This window comes from Lepidothrix coronata, unplaced genomic scaffold, assembly GCF_001604755.1.
Source record: "Lepidothrix coronata isolate B3197 unplaced genomic scaffold, Lepidothrix_coronata-1.0 Scaffold178, whole genome shotgun sequence".
In the NCBI taxonomy this organism is placed as follows: domain Eukaryota; kingdom Metazoa; phylum Chordata; class Aves; order Passeriformes; family Pipridae; genus Lepidothrix; species Lepidothrix coronata.
This window is the reverse complement of record NW_016690358.1, coordinates 1062539-1079181: the sequence shown is the minus strand read 5'-3', so window position 1 is coordinate 1079181 and position 16643 is coordinate 1062539. Positions and strand designations below refer to the sequence as shown.

The window sequence follows — 16643 nt, the reverse complement described above, 5'->3', positions numbered from 1 at the left end:
AAGGTTGCCCCAGGGACCAGGGTATCCCCAGGGATCAGAGTCCCCAGTGATAAGGTTGCCCCAGGGACCAGGGTATCCCCAGGGATCAGAGTCCCCAGTGATAAGGTTGCCCCAGGGACCAGGGTACCCCCAGGGATCAGGTTGTCCCGAGGAACAGGAGTGTTCCCAGGGATTAGGGTGTCCCCCAGGATGGGGATGTCCCCGACATAGATAGATATGTCCACAAGGATAGGGGTATCCCTGGGAATCAGGGTGTCACCAAGGATGGGGGTGTCCTCAGGGATGGGGGTTCCCCAGGGATCAGAGTGTCCACAAGGATGGGGGTGCCCCAGGGACCAGGGTGTCCCCAGTGATAGGGGTGTCCCCAGAGATTGGGGTGCCCCAGGGATCAGGGTATCCCCCAGGATCAAGGTGTCCCCAGGGACAGGGGTGTTCCCAGGGACCCTATTTTCTCCCGCCCCCCCTCTCCCCGCAGTTATGGGGTGCAGGAGCTGGACGGGCAGAAGCGCCTGGCGGGGCCGGGGCTGCCCAGTCGGGAGCCCGTGAGCGTGATGGTGTCGGGGGGACCGTGGCCGGGCAGGTAAGTGCGAGTTTGGCAATGCAGGGGGGTCCGGGCACTGTCCCCCCAGCAGGGCGGGGGATGCAGCGTGACCACCCCGGCTCCTCGCAGGCTCTCCAAGATGTGCCTCGGCTACGTGGGCGAGCAGGGGGAGGCGCAGATCTACGAGAGCCACCGGCGGGGCCCGGCGGCGCTGCGGGAGCTGCTGTGCCACGGGGACAAGGGGCCCTGCGGCGGCGGCAAGGCCGGGGCGCCCGCCCCCCGCAAGGCGCCGCAGAACGAGCTGTAGCCCCGGCGCGGTTAATGCTTAATGCCCCGGCGACCTTCGGAGCCGACTTCGTCCCCGGCGGGAGCCGACACGTGCCGGGCGGTGGGAGCCCTCCCGGTGTCACCTGTCGCCGCTGTCGCCGCTGTCGCCGCTGTCTCTCAACGCGCAGCCCGGGGCAGATGCGGCAGCAGCCGCTGTCCCGCCCGGCCGGACCCCGGCGAGCCGGGAATTACTCTGTAACCCACCGGCTCTAATGTTTCACCACGCGCTGCTCCCGGCGGGTGCAGCCCCAATTAAAGCAGTTAATGGCTGACCCGTCCCGGGGCTGCGCTCCCTGGTTTCACAACCCGCAGCCAATGGCCGCCCTCCCGCCCGCCGCCCCTGCCACGGCCACCGCCCGGGAGGTGACTAAAGTCCTTCCCACGGCCATAAAACCCCCGAGCGGTGACATCGCCGCCGGGGACGCGTCGCCGGAGGATGGAGACCCGCTCGGGGGACCTGGCTAAGCCCCAGGTGAACGCAGCCTTCATCCCTGTCCCCATCCCCATCCCTTCGTCACGTCCCGGGGCGGCGGGGAGGGAGGTGGTGACCAGGGGTATTGACTCACGCGATGGCCAGCGCAGGGTCAGGATGCCCTGCTGGGGCTGGCAAAGGGCGGGATGAGCCTGGGAACTGAGGGGAATCCTGGGACCAACGGGACATGCAGAGATGCTGAGGCTGGGACTGGTTTGTGCCAGCTTTCCCAGCACCTGCAGGGTGGTCTAGGCACCCTAGGGCCAGCGGGAACCCCCCTCCACACTTTCCAGGACAAACCATCACAGAGGGACCAGTGGGTTTTGGAGCCTAGACCCCTTTTGAGGGTCAGAGGTGGTGCCGGGTGGGACTGAGCAGACACACAGGCTAAGCCATGGCCTGGTGTCCCCCCACATCCCCAGGGCAGAGGCCAGCCCCGTTCCCATGGGACACCCAGGCCCACACTGACCCAGCCCCCACCTCACCCTCACTGCCAGAATGGGAACTTGGCTCTGGCTCCTGCTCCTGCTGGCTCCCCACAGACCCCCGGGAAGGAGCCGCCTGCGGAGGGCAGGGTGAGTACTGGGGCACCCCGTGGGCAGCACAGCACCCCAAATCCATCTGTAACACACCATGGGATGCAGACCAGCCGGCCAGGACCCCTCACCATCCCTGAGGGCACAGGGGCTCCCACGGGGCAGCCTGTGCCACCTATGGGGACAGTGTGGGGTGCCACTCCCTGCCCCCAGTCCCCAGGGTGAGCCAGGACTGAGCTGTGCCCCCACACAGCAGGACCCGAGGGTGGGCACCAGGCCCCCCCAGCCGGAGGTGGACATGCTCTACAAGATTGAGGACGTGCCCCCCTGGTACCTCTGCATCCTGCTCGGCTTCCAGGTACAGCCTGGAAAGGGGGGAGCCCCACTGGCAGATCCCAAGCCCCTGCTCCCTGTGCCATGGGGCACCCATGGCCCCCCCAACCCTGCTGAGCCCCCCTTGCCCCCCAGCACTACCTGACCTGCTTCAGTGGCACTGTCGCCATCCCGTTCCTGCTGGCCGAGAGCATGTGCGTGGGCAAGGACCAGCTCACCGTCAGCTACCTCATCGGCACCATCTTCACCTGTGTGGGCATCACCACCCTCATCCAGACCACCGTGGGCATCAGGTAGAGCCGTGGCCCCGGTGGGACCCCCTGCCCACCCCCAGGTCCTGCCCACCCCTGGGCCATGGGCACAGGATCCCCTCTCGTCCCCCCAGGCTGCCCCTCTTCCAGGCGAGCGCGCTGGCCTTCCTCATCCCTGCCAAGTCCATCCTGGCCCTGGAGAAGTGGCGATGCCCTCCTGAAGGTGAGGGCAGAGGGGGTGCAGGGGGGTGTCCAGCTGCTCCCTGCCCCCCCCGGGACCACTTCACCCCCCTCCCCCCCCAGAGCAGATCTATGGCAACTGGTCACTGCCGCTCAACACCTCCCACATCTGGCAGCCCCGCATGCGAGAGGTACATCCTGCCACCACCGCCGGGGGACCCCAAAACCCCTGGCAGGCCGCTGACCCCCCTCCCTCCACCTCTCCATGCCCTGCAGATCCAGGGGGCCATCATGGTGTCCAGCCTGGTGGAGGTGGTCATCGGGCTGCTGGGGCTCCCCGGGGCGCTGCTCAGCTACATCGGGCCGCTGACCGTCACCCCCACCGTGTCCCTCATCGGACTGTCCGTGTTCCAGGCGGCCGGCGAGCGCGCCGGCTCCCACTGGGGCATCGCTGTGATGTACGGCACAGGGACGGGGGGACAGGGGGGTAGGGTTGTCCAATGCAGCCAGGAGGACGCCAGGGGCACGAGGGACCCTGTGCTTTTCTTCCCCCAGGACCATCCTGCTGATCGTGCTGTTTGCCCAGTACCTGCGGCAGGTTGCCATCTGCCTGCCCGGCTACCGCCGGGGCCGCGGCTTCGTCCTGTTTCGCTTCCAGATCTTCAAGATGTTCCCGGTAGGGACTGGCTGGGAGCATCCTGGAGTGCCCACAAATCCCTCCTTTTCCAGGCATGGGTTTGTAAGCACTGTGGATGCTTCCCTGGTCTCTGCCCTGCAGATCATCCTGGCTATCATGGTGGTGTGGCTGTTCTGTTACGTGCTGACCCGCACTGGTGTCTTCCCCAGCGAGCCCGAGGAATATGGGTACAAGGCCAGGACGGATGCCCGGGGGGAGATCCTGTCAGTGGCCCCCTGGTTCCGGGTTCCCTACCCCTGTGAGTGCCTGGCAGCCCCAGGGGGCTGGACCTCCTGATACCCCTTTGCCCTGGGGGATGTGGGGAGCTGGTGCAGCATCACTGGGGCTGGGGAACACCCGTGGGGGGCCCCGAAGTGGTGAGTACCAGGGGGGCCTGAGGTGGCCCCCAACCCTGACCTCCTGCTATGATCCCGGGCAGGCCAGTGGGGTCTGCCCACAGTGACCTCGGCGGCCGTGCTGGGCATGTTCAGTGCCACGCTGGCAGGCATCATCGAGTCCATTGGGGACTACTACTCCTGTGCCCGGCTGGCAGGGGCCCCCCCGCCCCCCGTGCATGCCATTAACAGGTACAGACACCTATTGCCCCTCCACGGTACCCTGCTCACACCGTGGCATCCCTGGAGACCGGTCAGGGACGCCGCAGGAGAGTGGGATGGGGACCAGCCCGACCGCGTTGTTCCTCAGGGGCATTTTCACCGAGGGCATCTCCTGCATCATCGCGGGGCTGCTGGGAACCGGCAACGGCTCCACCTCCTCCAGCCCCAACATCGGCGTCCTGGGCATGACCAAGGTACCGGAGCTGGGGAGGAATCCCGGCTCGGCCGGGGGGCGCGGGCACCGTCACCGCCTGCCGCTGTCTCTGTGCAGGTGGGGAGCAGGAGGGTGATCCAGTACGGGGCCGGGATCATGCTCGTGTTGGGGACGGTCGGCAAGTTCACGGCGCTCTTCGCCTCCCTGCCCGACCCCGTCCTCGGCGGGATGTTCTGCACCTTATTCGGTAACTGCGGCGCAGCCGCACCCAAACCCGGAGCGCTGCTCTCAGCAGCCCTGGGCCATGTCCCCGCAGATTTTGGGGCTGGTGAGCCCAAGGGATGCAGGGCAGTTTTGGGTGGGACCGTGACCGCCTCCTTGCACCCCTGCTGGGGCAGCCCCTCCCTGTGCCCGGCTCCCGCGGGCACCTCCGCCTGCATCGCCGCGTCTCTGCCGGCAGGAATGATCACGGCCGTCGGCCTCTCCAACCTGCAGTTCGTCGACATGAATTCCTCCCGAAACCTCTTCGTGCTGGGCTTTGCCATGTTTTTCGGGCTCACGCTGCCAAACTACCTGGATTCTAACCCCGGGGCCATTAACACAGGTACCCTCAGCCACGAAAAGCCCTAATTTGGGGTATTTAGGGAGAGAGGAGGGGGGACTTCCCAGGTGGTCTCCCACCCCAGGGAAGCACTGATTAATAAGCTCATGACAGCACAGCCCGGCTCCATCTCTCGCTCTCACAGGTGTCCCCGAGCTGGACCAGATCCTGACGGTGCTGCTCACCACGGAGATGTTCGTCGGGGGGACCATCGCCTTCGTCCTGGACAACACCATCCCGGGTAACTGCAACACACAGGGCCGGGGCAGGGGGGGAGCAGGAAGGGCTGGGGGCAGATTCGTGTCGGTTTGGAGCTGTCAGAGGGCCTGGCAGGGCGAGGGGGTGACACTGGGCGTCGCGGCTGCCGCAGGGACGCAGGAGGAGCGAGGGTTGGTGCAGTGGAAGGCGGGAGCGCACTCGGACAGCACGGCGGGAGCCAGCCTCCGGAGCTACGACTTCCCGTTCGGGATGGGCGCGGTGCGCAGGGCGCGGTGGCTCCGGCGGGTGCCCGTGTGCCCGGTGTTCACGGGGTTCAGGGCCCGGGCCCGCGGCGGCGGCGCGGCCGCGGATGAGCAGGACGGCGCGGACGGGGTGTCGGTGTGCACCAAGGTCTGAGCGAGGGCAGGGCTCCTGCCCGGCGCTGGAGAGGCCCAGCCGAGCTCCCAGGGAGGCTCTTGGGATCCATCAGCACTCGCCAAGGCCAAAGCCAAGGCTCCTGGTGCTCGGCTCGGACACAGGGATAGGGAAACGCAACGCTGCTCCCGGGGGACACCCCGAGCTCCGGGGGCACCCGCCTGGGAAGTGCCACCCCCGTGCTTTGCTCCACCCCAACCTTCAGCCGGCTGAGGCTCATCCAGCACTTGCTGAAGCCTGTCTGCCACCGCTGGAGTCAGCCAGAGCCCCGGGGCCACCAACTCCCACCCAGGGCCATGGATTTCCACGCTGTGCCCTCAGCTCTGGCAGGGTGACCCAGCACTGGTGCAGGCTCTGTGTGGAGCAGTGTCCAGACCAGCCTTAGGAAGCCTAATTTAAGATTATACATTAAAAGTAATAAAATATTCAAGCACACAAGCCCTACCAGTGTCTCTGCTGCCTCCTGCACCATTCCCTCAACCCTTCTGCGCTGCATCAGCACCTTTCTGTACTCCCTGCCAGGCTGCCCGACACGGAGACACGCTGGATTTCATCCAGGTGGGCTCTGCCTTGACCCGGTGCAGCAGGAGAGGCAGCTCAGCACAAGGCCTTGGCAAACCCCTCGTGTGTGGGAAGCTCTGGAGAGCTGGCTTTGTCCTGGCTGTGCCGGTGACACTGCCTGGTGCCAGCAGTGGGTCCCCAGCTGCAGGCCCAGAGGTGGCTGATCAGGCCTCTTCCAGCTTCTTGTCCCCACAGCCCACTCCTGGGGCTGGAGCAGGAGTGAGAGGAAGCCTGGATGTGGTACAAGTGGTGCTCAGCAGCAACCTCAGCACCAGGTGCCACTGACCTCTGCTCCAGTCACATCCCAAACCCAGGGACAGGACAGCGGCAGCTCCATCCCAGTGGAGACCTCTCCAATAAACATCCCGGAGTTGGCTGGGATATGGGAGGGTGATAACACCAACGCCAGGAGAGCAGCCCACGGCCAGGCAGGTGCTCCACACGCTGGCTCCTGGCTGCTGCACTCAGCTGCCACCACCCCGAGGTGACCGTGGACAGGCCGAGGTTCATGGACAAGTTGCAACCACGCAGGACTTGCTGGTGAAACTCTCCCACTCCTGATAAAAATTGGCTGTGGAACAGTGGTGTGTTATTTCCTGCCTTTCTGTGTTTAGGTGCTCGAGTATAAACCATCTCCAGTGGAAATGCCGGGGTAGTTCTGCTGGCTCTGGGAAGGCCGGCTCTCCGGTAGGGAAGGCAGAGCCTGGGATAACTGCAGCAACATTTCACAGAGCAACAGTAAAATGGGTTCATGTGCCTGAACTCCCCCACGAGGGAGGGGTTCTCCCCCCTGGAGTACAAATGATGTAGTTCTGCTGCAGGACACCTGAGGGAAGGCTCTGCCTCCCCCTCCAGCCCTGCAGAGCTCCAGCTCCTGAGGTGTTCCCGTTTGGTTTAATCGGAGCTTAAACCCAAAAGACATCAACAGCAAGGCTGGGGCTGTGCTGTGCAGGGCCAGGGTTGGACTCTGTGATCCTTGTGGGTCCAGCTTAGGATATTCTGGGAGTCATGGACAGTTAGGAAGCAGGAATGGACGGGACTGTTGCAGCCACCACACAATTCCACAGTTCCAGAGTTCCCACAACTCATGCCAAGCACCAGGAGCAGCTTTATTGGAGCCATGAGCTGCTCCCAGGGCTGCCAGTGGGGCTGAGCCGGGATCAGTCATTGGGAGAATGAAGGGGGAGCACAGGGAGCGTGAGGAAAGAGAAATTGCTATGCCTGGAAGTGTCCATGGCCAGGCTGGATGGGGCTTGGAGCAACCTGGTCTAATGGAAGGCGTCTCTGCCCATGGCGGGGAGTGAAAATGAATCTTTAAGGTCCCTTTCAACCCAAACAGTTCTGTGATTCCATGAAAAGATCAGAGTCCAGCTTCATCCAGGATCCTGGGCCATCAGGTTCCACAGCCTTCCAGGCACCACATCCAGTGCCAGCCCTCTCTGCAGGCGCTGCCAAGCGAGTTCCCGTGCAAGATGCCCATTCACGAGACAGCCACCACGTCAGTTCTACTATTATTTATTTTTTTAAATATTTTTGAAAAAATATAATTTTTTTACAATATTTTCAACTTAAACACTATTCACACTGAACACGTATGGCAGCTTAACCTACCCAAATATGAAGTTTAAGAAGCCAAAACTGTTCTAGCTTTATTAAAAGAGGAAAAAAAAAAACAACCAAAAAACAAAACAAAAAAAAAAACCAACCCAAAAAAGTCGTTGTGCTGTAGACTATTGTGTAGTGATGATTAAACAAAGCAAGGGAAAAGCACCACTCAAATCACTAATGCTGGGGGTTGCCTGGTTAAATCCAGCTATGGAAAGTCGGATGCTAAGGGTTACATAGGCAGTGCTATGTACGGCACCGGGGTCTTGGAAGAAACTGTGATGAAAACTCACATTCCTTGAACATCATCGGGAAGTGGAACGTTTCTAATGCGGGAACACGCTGCAAAGTACAGGGAATTTCTTCCTCCCAATCACTTGGCTGTTAGTTCAGTAGCTGAGATCTAGGACTCTGTACAGGTCTGTAAGATTTGGGTTAAAGCTCACGATTTGGGTTAAAGCTCGAGCTGCTTCCCAGGAGCATGTTTTGTAAGGGGAAAATCAACATTAGTAACAACACTGATACCTCAAAGGAACATTAGCTAATTTGCATAACAATCAGATCTCCTCACTTTCATTTGGAAGTTAAGGCATTATCAGGTGCAAGCTAGCACCAGTTAACACATCTTTAGGTAAAAACAGACCATTCACCGCAAATTCCAAGTCCTGTTTAAAAAGTCAGAGTCTGCAGAAGGTTTTATTAACGTGGTACTTTGTCTCAACTTGACTGGTGCTTCTTACCTCACTGCCTCCTTTGCACAGAGCCAGGCCCGATTATGTTTCCATTAAACTTTTGACAGATTTACTTAATAACAGTCTCAGCACTTTTATTGAGCATGCAAGACTAACAAAACTTTGGCAATGCATAAGTGTAACACAGTGACAAGAAGAGAGAGCTTTTACAATTAAATCTTCTAATACTGGCTTCACAGTGTGGAAATTGTGCTACATCCACCAAAAGAGGGCCCAGTCTACTCAAATGTTTAAGTACTTCACCCCAGGAACAAACTCCTTTGCGTTTGGATTCAGATTGCTCTTGACCTGAGGAAGGGAAAAACAGACATCGAGCTCAATCATTATTTTCATCTTCCATTTTCAAGCTGAAGACAAATCAGAGGCAGAGAGCATCAGGAACAGTCAGGCATACATTTATAAGCAGTCTATGATGCCAAGAAAAGTCCACTCCCATGTGCTACTCCCTGAATTATCCATCCTTCCTCAGCTCCACCTGAAGTTTCAGCCAGAGGAGGGCTCAGGGAATAAGCAGCAAACCACAGGCATGCACCCAACACAGCAGCTTCCCCTCGTGCTGAAATAGCCTTTTCTCAAGCTGAGCTGTTAAAACGTGCCATGAGGTTTTTTAATTTTGCTTATTTAAGCAAGAGGTGACTTGTTCCAGGAACTTCAGCCACTTCTGGGAATTTAATGTGTATGAACAGTGTATTGATTTTTTACATGTCTGTGACTACCCTGTCCTCCCCCTTGGCAAGCTGCTGCTGCTGCCCAGTGTCCTGCAGTTAGAGGTGGGCACCAGCACCTTCAAAATGAGCTCTTCATCACAAAGAAATTGAGGATTAGGTTTTTCTGTTCTTAATTGAGTCTGAAACTGCTGCCTGCAGCTGTTTTAGCTTGAAAAAGTCGGGGTCTGCATCTGAATCCCACAGCAATTTTGTGACAGTGTGGGGTTTGTACTCTGTATCAGGAACTTCGTATTCTGTGAGGGAAAATAAGTACACACTGCCTTTTCCTTTGAGTTAAGCTCTGGACAGAAGTCAGACAGCAAAAAGAGGGAAATATCACAGTTTGGCTGCTTTGCCCTTCCTTAGAATTTCTACAGTTCTCCCAGTCCCAAGCAGACCCTGGGCCAGGGCTCAGTGAGAGGTGCCCAGTGACCCTCTCACAGTGTGCTTTCATAACTCCCCACACACCCAGAGCCTCTTGAACTTGTGCCATGGACTGGGAAAGGCTCCACGTGGGCATGAAAAAACACCAAATAGGTCAGGTCCCATGAGGACACATCCCCTACCCACCCACACTACCCCACAGCCAGGCACCTTTAACAGGCTCAGCCCTCCTGTGAAGGACTCTCTCTTGCCCTTAGCAGCAGTAAAACCCAGCCTTGGACAAACACTCAAGTTTTAGAAACAGGAGAAACTGAATTTACCACCAGATCCTCCAGCGATGAGCTGTCACTGATAACAAGGTCATTGAACTGGTCCTGGATTTGATCCATTGTTTGTGGGAGATCACGGGCTGGAATAAACCACTCGTGCTCCTCCTCCTCTTCCAGCATCTCCTGGAAACAGCGCTCGATAAATTCTTCTTCCCACAACTCCTCTTCGATCTGTCCAAGAGAAGGATCTGCTTCAGCAACAAACATTGCTGACAGCTTGGGGGGGGTTTATTCCCAGGTGTGTGCCCCCAGCTGACCTTCTTCCCAGCTATCCAGCAGGACCCCAGCCTAGCACCATGCCCAGGTGGCAGGAAGGCCATCAGCTGGCATTTAACAGTGTAGGAAAGTGCTTTGTCCCAGGAACTTGGGAAAAGGGAACGGCATGAGAACAACCCCAGCCCCAGCTGTTTTGTTTGCAGCTTATTATGAACTCAAGGAGAAGGAAAATGTTGGTTCCAAGCAAAAATTTCAGTTGTACCAACTAGTCTGGACTGAACCTGCTGCAAGTATGAGGAAGGGAACTGTGCCAACACACACAGCTGGGCACACTCCCCAGGAAAGTGTCCTGCGGGACTCCTGGGGGGAAAACAACCCCTGCCTGTCTCTTGGAACAAGCAGCATCTCCTTGGCTGTGTGTTCACCCACTGTGGTTCTCCTTGGGAACCCCCCCGATCTCAGCAGCTGTCAGGAATGCAGCCCTGCTGTCCTGAGAGCAGGACAAACCAAGCCATGCAGAACTGACCAGTGCAGAGATTAAAGCAAAGTTTTGTTTGGTTGTTCAGTAAACAAGCTTTGGAGGGAGTTCATTCCACAAGTTTTCCATGTCCTGCATCACAGTGCTTAGCACTGGAAAGCAGGGAAACAGAAGCTGGTGTGAATGACTTCTCAGACATAAGGGAGTGGAAAAATGATTCAGGACAGATTTAGAAGTTCACCCAGTGGAAGCTCAAACAAGTTTTCCTATTTGTCCTTCACTCTGAAATCAAACACCTCCTCGAATTTCCTGGAGCAGAAATTCGGCTACACAAACACTAAACCGAAAATGTTAACGCCAGAATTCAGGATTCCTGTGAAATCTGTGTCCCTGTCCGTGGGGCAAACACACCCACGAGCTCACCTGGTGCTCTGGGGAAGAGGGACTCATTGCCATGTGCTCCCAGCCACTGCCCAGGCACTCCAAACCCCGCCTGGAATGCTGACTCAGTGCTTCCCCAAAGCAGCACTCCGGTCTGGATGGCACCTCCCATCCATCCCAGCGGGATGGCACTGCCTCTGTCCTGCACACCGTGGGCACACAGCCACAGGCTCGTGTTACAGCAGGGCTTGCCCAGCTCCTGGGGTTTGGTTACAGCCTGTACCCCTACAGGTGCCTCAATGGCAGCTCCTGGAGTACTAAATAACATTTAATTCCCCAAATGTCTGGAAATTAGCACTGCCTGTTGGTGTTTTCCAGCCCAAGTTTAACTTGCTCAGGCTCCCAGAGGGCTGTGCCTGCAGCAGGTGGTGACCAGGCTGCCACTGGTGTTTGCCTGCCTGAGATGTCCCTTCTCCTGTCACGCTCCCACCTCTCCTCTGCTCTGACAACGGAGTCTGCGCCTGAAACATCAGCTCCAGAGAACTACACACCCCATTTGCCAACTACAGCACAGTTCCCAGGGGGAAAAAGCCACCAAACAGGAAACAATGCACAAGAGGATGGAGTTTTTGGGAGCACACCTGACTTTAGATGAGGCTCAGTGCCCCTCTGCAGAGAGCTGCTGCCATGTCTGATGTTGGCAGCTCAGCCACAGCTGCTGGAGCACAGACACAGAGTGCACAGAGCATGGTGGGAATGGGAAAGGGGCATGGAATGAGCCTCCACGGGAGAGGGAATGGTGGCCTGATGCCAGGTGGCAGAGGAAGGGAAGGCTTCCTCCCCACCCCATGGAGAAGGCCAGCTCAAAGGCTCTTGGGTACTAAACAGTGGGCAGGACTGTCACCCAACAGCTCTGTCCTCCCACTCCCTGTGGAACAGCAGTGCTGCTCCCAACAGCTGTGCACCTGGAATTTCCAGCTCAGGACTATCACAGCCAGCATGCCCACACACGTCCAGCTCCCGGCCCAGCCCTTCCCAACCGCCACACACATCTGTCAACACCTTTTTTCCCCCTCCCTCCTGGAGGAGTACAGAATTAATGGATGCATCAGAACACGCTGTACCTCCTGTATTTTCTACCGAGACTACAGAAAATCAGTATTTATTGCCAGAGAAAGGGAGGCTTGTCTGTTCCCCAGGATGACTCTCAGGGCTGATCTAAACCCTCCTCCCCCAAGGACTGCCAATCTCATACCCCAGCTGCCAACCCCTGGCACTGCCCCTTCAGCCAGGCAGTGATCAGGCAGGTGCCAGGCCGTGGAAGAGGGGGGGACTTGCCTGCCTGTTGAACTCCTCCTCGTTCTCCATCCACATGTACTCGGCGAAGGGGTTGTCGTCCTCGTGGGAGTGCCCGTTGATGATCACGTCCTCGCTGATGATACTGGGGCTGGTGCTGCTGCGACTTGGGTCCTTCATGGCTGCGACCTCGATCCCAAACCTGCAACTGAGGGGCACAGCAAGTCAGCACGGGCACACTCCACAGCCCCTGCACCAGCCCAGCAAGGCTGCACCTGCATTTGGAGGCTCCAGGCAGCTTCTCCCCCGCTGCAGCAGAGCTCCGATATCATAAGCATCACTGACACCATTCCCATTGTGTGCACAGTCCACTGACAAATTAATTTCCCAAATTAAACCTCACTAAAGGCAATGAAAAGTGACAGGAAAAAACAGGAAGCGCACAGACTTGGCAGTAGGAAAGTGTTTAAGGCAACATTCCAAATGAGAATTTGTTTTCCAAAGCACTTTTGAGTGTTGTGTGTGATGGCACAGCCAAGTTTCACTGCTGGGAAACCTCACGGGGAAAGAAGCAACCAAGCACTGACCCCGTGCAGGGCCAAGTTCTCAGAGCTGCTTTGGGAGACAAAGGCCACTGCCTGGGCAGCTCCAGGTGAAGACAACATCAGGAGGCACTGGAAGAGAGTTCCTGCCTCTCCTCTCACTTTCCACCATGGACTGAGCCTGGAGATCTCTCAGCATGCCCTGGATATGTGACAGGCCTGAGCTCCAGGAACAAAGGTACAGTTGGCAAGCAAGGTCTGTTCCACCTAGTGAGGGTCCAAAGCAGGAAAAATCCTAAATTTAACCTGAATCCCTGTCCCAGGAATGGCTGGAGCCGCTCCACCAGGCCATGAGCTGGAGCTCATCACCCTGGGCTCAGAGCCCCAGGGCTGCTCACGCAAATCCTGGTGTGTTCTGAGGTGAGTGAGACAACACTGCTGCCCTTCCTGTACCTGCTCCAGTACAGAGATCAGTGCTGCAAAAGTTGAGTATTTTTTGGATACTGATCTTGCTAGTATTAATTCTTTTAAAAACAGTATACAAAGTGAGGCAAGGAGCTCAAAAAACCCACCCAAATTTCAATGTTTTTCTTGTGCTGAAATTCGCAATGAAACGATGCAGCAGAGAGGGAAAATATTTTTATTTTATTTTCAAAACACCATTTTAGCTCTTTGTCTGCATATCAAAGAGTGACTAATTCAGAGAAGGGGGTGTCAAATTACAGCCTTGTCTTTTAATTACAGTTCAAGGGCTTATCATGTAACACCTCACATTTTCTCTTTGGATTCCACTCAGTCCTGTTATCTAGGGAATTAATGCAAGTTTTGGGTCAAAATTCTTGATAATACCAGGTCAAAAACCTGCCACATCCAAAGGACCCATTAAGGAAAGCACGAAGGAGGAGGAACCTGCCTGGATTCCTGCTCTATTCCAGGTTTTTAAATCAAAGGCAACCCCCAGCATGGGAAGTCACTGCAGCTCCCTGGGAAGTGCCACAAATGGGGGCAGATCCCCGGTATTCCAGCAAGGGAAAACAGGTTCCTTTTGATGTTCTTTCAAAACAAACTTGCTAAGGATTATTGGCAGCGTTTAACATAAAACAGGAAAGGACAGTGCATTTAACATCCCAATTCAAGCTTGAAATTGCTTTAAGCCACTTCAGCTGTTCCCAGGCCAACACATGGGATGGAGTGCAGGAAATAAGAGCCTAAAAAGCTTAATTTCTTTTTTTTTTTTTTCTGTTTTTACTGACAGGCATTTCCACCTTTCCCTTTGTGTAGCTCATCTGATATTCCTATTCCCCTGAAGGAAAGTGCCTCAGCAGTGTGTGAGGAACTCAGGCAGCTCCTGCACAAAGGTGACTGTACCCAGACAAGTCAGAAAGGTAAAAATAATTAAAAAAAAAACAAACACCCAACCCAAAACCAGCAAACCAACCCTACTTGTTTCTGTAAAAGCTTGGAAGGTTCATTTGTTGAATCATGGGCTGCTTTCCCCATTCCTGAAGCGTTCCCACAGAACACAAGCTACAGCTTTGGGAGGGAGGGAGGGAAGTCCAGCTTGGACCAAACCAGCTTTGTCCATCACTACCCCAGGACAATGAGGATGAGGAGGTTCCAGCAGCACCTCAGGCCCAACCTGAATATCTGATTTTTTTCTGATGAACCCCCCAGCCCATTCATGTCTTTCCCACAGGAAAACATTCTAACCAACATTTATCCTGCAGGAACAGTGAGGAATCCCCAGGCCAGTCCTTCACAACACTCCTGATTTCATTTTCTGCAGCTTCCAATAAAACAAATAAATCTTCCCATTTCTACATTTTAAAAGACAAACCAGCTGCTTTCTGTGATCACGTGTGAGGACAAGATCAGTCCTGTTTCCTTGGTGTTGGATACAACATTTCAGTCAGGAGCTGCAGGGAATTCTGAGGGGGAAGAGCCAAATGCCACTTCAGTCTTGCAAGAAGTCCCAGTCTAGGCAAGCTGCTGCAGAAAACAAACCCAGTGCCAGGCTACACTGCTGGGAACAAAAATAACACCTTTTCCAACTGGGAGTAGGTGGGAAGCAGAGGAGCTCAAAGCTCCTTACACTGGAAGAGGAAATGTAACACTGGTAGTGCTGAGGAATAGAAAACCGGGAGGATTCTGCCACAGGGACACCCTGGGAGGTTCTGACCCAAATTACTCCAGGATTTTGGTGGGGAGTGGGAGTGAGGCAAGAAAAACACTCCAGGTGCAGAAGGAAAGACATGAAAAAGAAAAGGATTTTTATCTTAGGAATTAAATGAGAAATTAGGAATCTTGTAACAACAGGGCTTTCAGTGAACTCTGTTTCCTGTATGGAGGGTACAGCTCGTTGCTCCACAACATCCCTAATTTACCGGTTTCCCTGAATTCTGCTGCAGTTACAGCCACGAAGAGCCCCGGCCCGACCATCATTAAAATTCAGGCCTTTGTGACTGAAGATTCCGCATTTACAACCCAGTCACGAAAGAAGATTATCCACCGCCCACTCCGGAGGTGAGGTCAGGCCTAAACCCGCACAGCGCCCTGGGCCTCACCCGCGAGGGGAAAAACTGGAGTTAAAAAACTAAGATATTTGCTTCAAGCACCCAAGAGCAACACGTGAGGGGTTTAGTGGCCGCTGAAGATTAAAGAAAGGTGTTTTAGAGCCCTGCGAGTTGTTTATCAGGCGGCGATTCCTCCCGGAACCAGCAGCGCGGCCGAGCTCCCCCTTATCAGTTTAGATTAGCGCAGTTATCGACGTAGCTCATTAAACCCGTCTAATAGGCGCATTTCTTAATCATTTCACGCGGGGCGCGGGTTTATATCTGATATAAAGGCCTCCGAGCGCTGCGCTGAGTTTTATGGCCCAGCGAGGCGGTGTCTGTGGGAGCAGCGTGTGTCAGACCCCCCTCACGGTGCCGCTGTCTCGGCCCCGGGGCCGCCCCCGCTTTGTTGCGGCCCGGCGGCCCCCGCAGGCCCCGGATGGCGCCGCAGACAATACCGAGGGGCGGCCCCGCCGCGGGGGGTGGAGGCCGCGGCCCGGCGGCGGCGCCGCCTCAGGGGAGGGGGCGGCGCCCTCCGGCCCCCCCAACCAGCCGGGGCCGACCCCCGGCGCTCACCTGCGGTGTCAGAGGAGCCGCCGGCGCTCCGCCGTGTCCCGCCCGGCCGCACCGGCCCCACCGGCCCCGCTCGGCTCCGCGCTCGGCCCGGCCCGGCCCGCTCCGCCACACACCGCGGCACGCGCGTCACTTCCGCCAACGCCGGCGCGCGCACGCCACGCCCCCGCCCCCGCCCCTCCCCGGCGCGCGCCCGGCCGGGCCCTCGGAGGTGTGGGGTGGGAATGGGGAGGGGCGGCGCGAGGCATGCCGGGACATGTAGTGTTTGTCGCGCTTACTCGGCGCGAGGTGTACCGGGAGTTGTAGTCTCGCGCGCGGCGCCTAGCGGCCATTTCGCGCGGCGCACGCTGGGCACGCCGGGAACAGCAGTCCGGCGGGGCGGCCGCCATCTTGTGGCGCCGGCAGTTGGGGGGGATTCCACAACATCCCTCGGTGCTCAGAGAGCGGTCCTCACACACCCCTCAGTGCTTCTAAAGGGGGTCCCCAGCACCGCCGGTGCTCACTGAAGGATCCTCGAACCCCCTCCGGTGCCCATTGAAGGGTTATCGAACCCCCCCGTGCCCATAAAAGGGGCTCCCCAAACACCCCCCAGTTTCTTGGAGCCACGTTGTGTGCCCAGGCTTCAACCCCATTTACCAAACGTGCTGAAAAGCAATTTTTAGTCTCTCCTTTCCTCAGGACAAGGTGGGGATGACTCTCGTGCCCCACCCTGCCCACAGTGCTCTTCGAGCCTCGGTGGCTTCCAGGCTGGGCTTCACAACCTCCCTGAGGCAAAGAAACCACATACCAAGGGAGTCAAAGGCCCTTTGAGCCATCGAAGTTAGCAGGGAATAAAATCTGGAGTCACCAACCCCCTCAGGACACCTGCCCCAGCTGTAACATGGGAAACGTGTGGCACAAAAACATCTCGAGGTGCAATTGCAAAGCCTCAAAGTGTGTGTTAGTG

The 16643-nt window shown here is 57.0% G+C and overlaps 3 protein-coding genes across 6 annotated transcripts in view; 2 read left to right on the top strand and 1 right to left on the bottom strand.

The window, feature by feature from the left end:
- The window catches only part of MZB1 (marginal zone B and B1 cell specific protein), a 2958-nt gene extending 2030 nt beyond the window's left edge, over positions 1–928 (top strand). The window contains exons 2-3 of the mRNA XM_017830374.1: positions 476–580; positions 671–928. Coding sequence (XP_017685863.1) covers positions 476–580; positions 671–848 — 283 coding nt within the window. The 3' untranslated portion in view covers positions 849–928. The remainder of the gene's footprint in view (positions 1–475; positions 581–670) is intronic.
- A 313-nt stretch (positions 929–1241) lies between these two features.
- SLC23A1 (solute carrier family 23 member 1) lies at positions 1242–5780 on the top strand. 4 transcript variants are annotated; one of them, XM_017830373.1, is made up of 15 exons: positions 1242–1340; positions 1838–1915; positions 2133–2234; positions 2345–2502; positions 2595–2683; positions 2764–2831; positions 2917–3098; positions 3196–3316; positions 3419–3575; positions 3756–3903; positions 4022–4127; positions 4205–4334; positions 4548–4691; positions 4834–4929; positions 5059–5779. In XM_017830373.1, exons 1-15 carry the CDS (start codon positions 1305–1307, stop codon positions 5301–5303), a joined length of 1860 nt encoding a protein of 619 aa, XP_017685862.1. In that variant the 5' UTR covers positions 1242–1304; the 3' UTR covers positions 5304–5779. The 4 variants fall into 4 exon arrangements, with proteins under 4 accessions (XP_017685862.1, XP_017685861.1, XP_017685859.1 ...); XM_017830372.1 differs by having other exon boundaries at positions 2130–2234; XM_017830370.1 differs by having other exon boundaries at positions 1261–1340; positions 1763–1915; positions 5059–5780.
- Positions 5781–7381: 1601 nt separating this feature from the next.
- Positions 7382–15805, bottom strand: PAIP2 (poly(A) binding protein interacting protein 2). Its single transcript, XM_017830435.1, has 4 exons — positions 15701–15805; positions 12073–12238; positions 9651–9830; positions 7382–8527 (listed from the first exon to the last, which is right to left on the bottom strand). The coding sequence occupies exons 2-4, from the start codon at positions 12208–12210 to the stop codon at positions 8462–8464; spliced, it is 384 nt and encodes a 127-aa protein (XP_017685924.1). The 5' UTR covers positions 12211–12238; positions 15701–15805; the 3' UTR covers positions 7382–8461.
- Between the last annotated feature and the right edge of the window lie 838 nt (positions 15806–16643).

Excerpts from the sequence above, each read along its gene's own strand:
- SLC23A1 (XM_017830369.1), top strand. The coding sequence starts at position 1,305 with ATGGAGACCCGCTCGGGGGACCTGGCTAAGCCCCAG. Across the intron at positions 4,128-4,204 it reads GCGTCCTGGGCATGACCAAG|GTGGGGAGCAGGAGGGTGAT; the intron begins GTACCGGAGCTG and ends GTCTCTGTGCAG. Across the intron at positions 4,930-5,058 it reads CCTGGACAACACCATCCCGG|GGACGCAGGAGGAGCGAGGG; the intron begins GTAACTGCAACA and ends CGGCTGCCGCAG.
- PAIP2 (XM_017830435.1), bottom strand. The coding sequence starts at position 12,210 with ATGAAGGACCCAAGTCGCAGCAGCACCAGCCCCAGTATCATCAGCGAG. Across the intron at positions 9,831-12,072 it reads AGGAGGAGTTCAACAGGCAG|ATCGAAGAGGAGTTGTGGGA; the intron begins GCAAGTCCCCCC and ends TCTCTTGGACAG. Across the intron at positions 8,528-9,650 it reads CATCGCTGGAGGATCTGGTG|GTCAAGAGCAATCTGAATCC; the intron begins GTAAATTCAGTT and ends TCCCTTCCTCAG.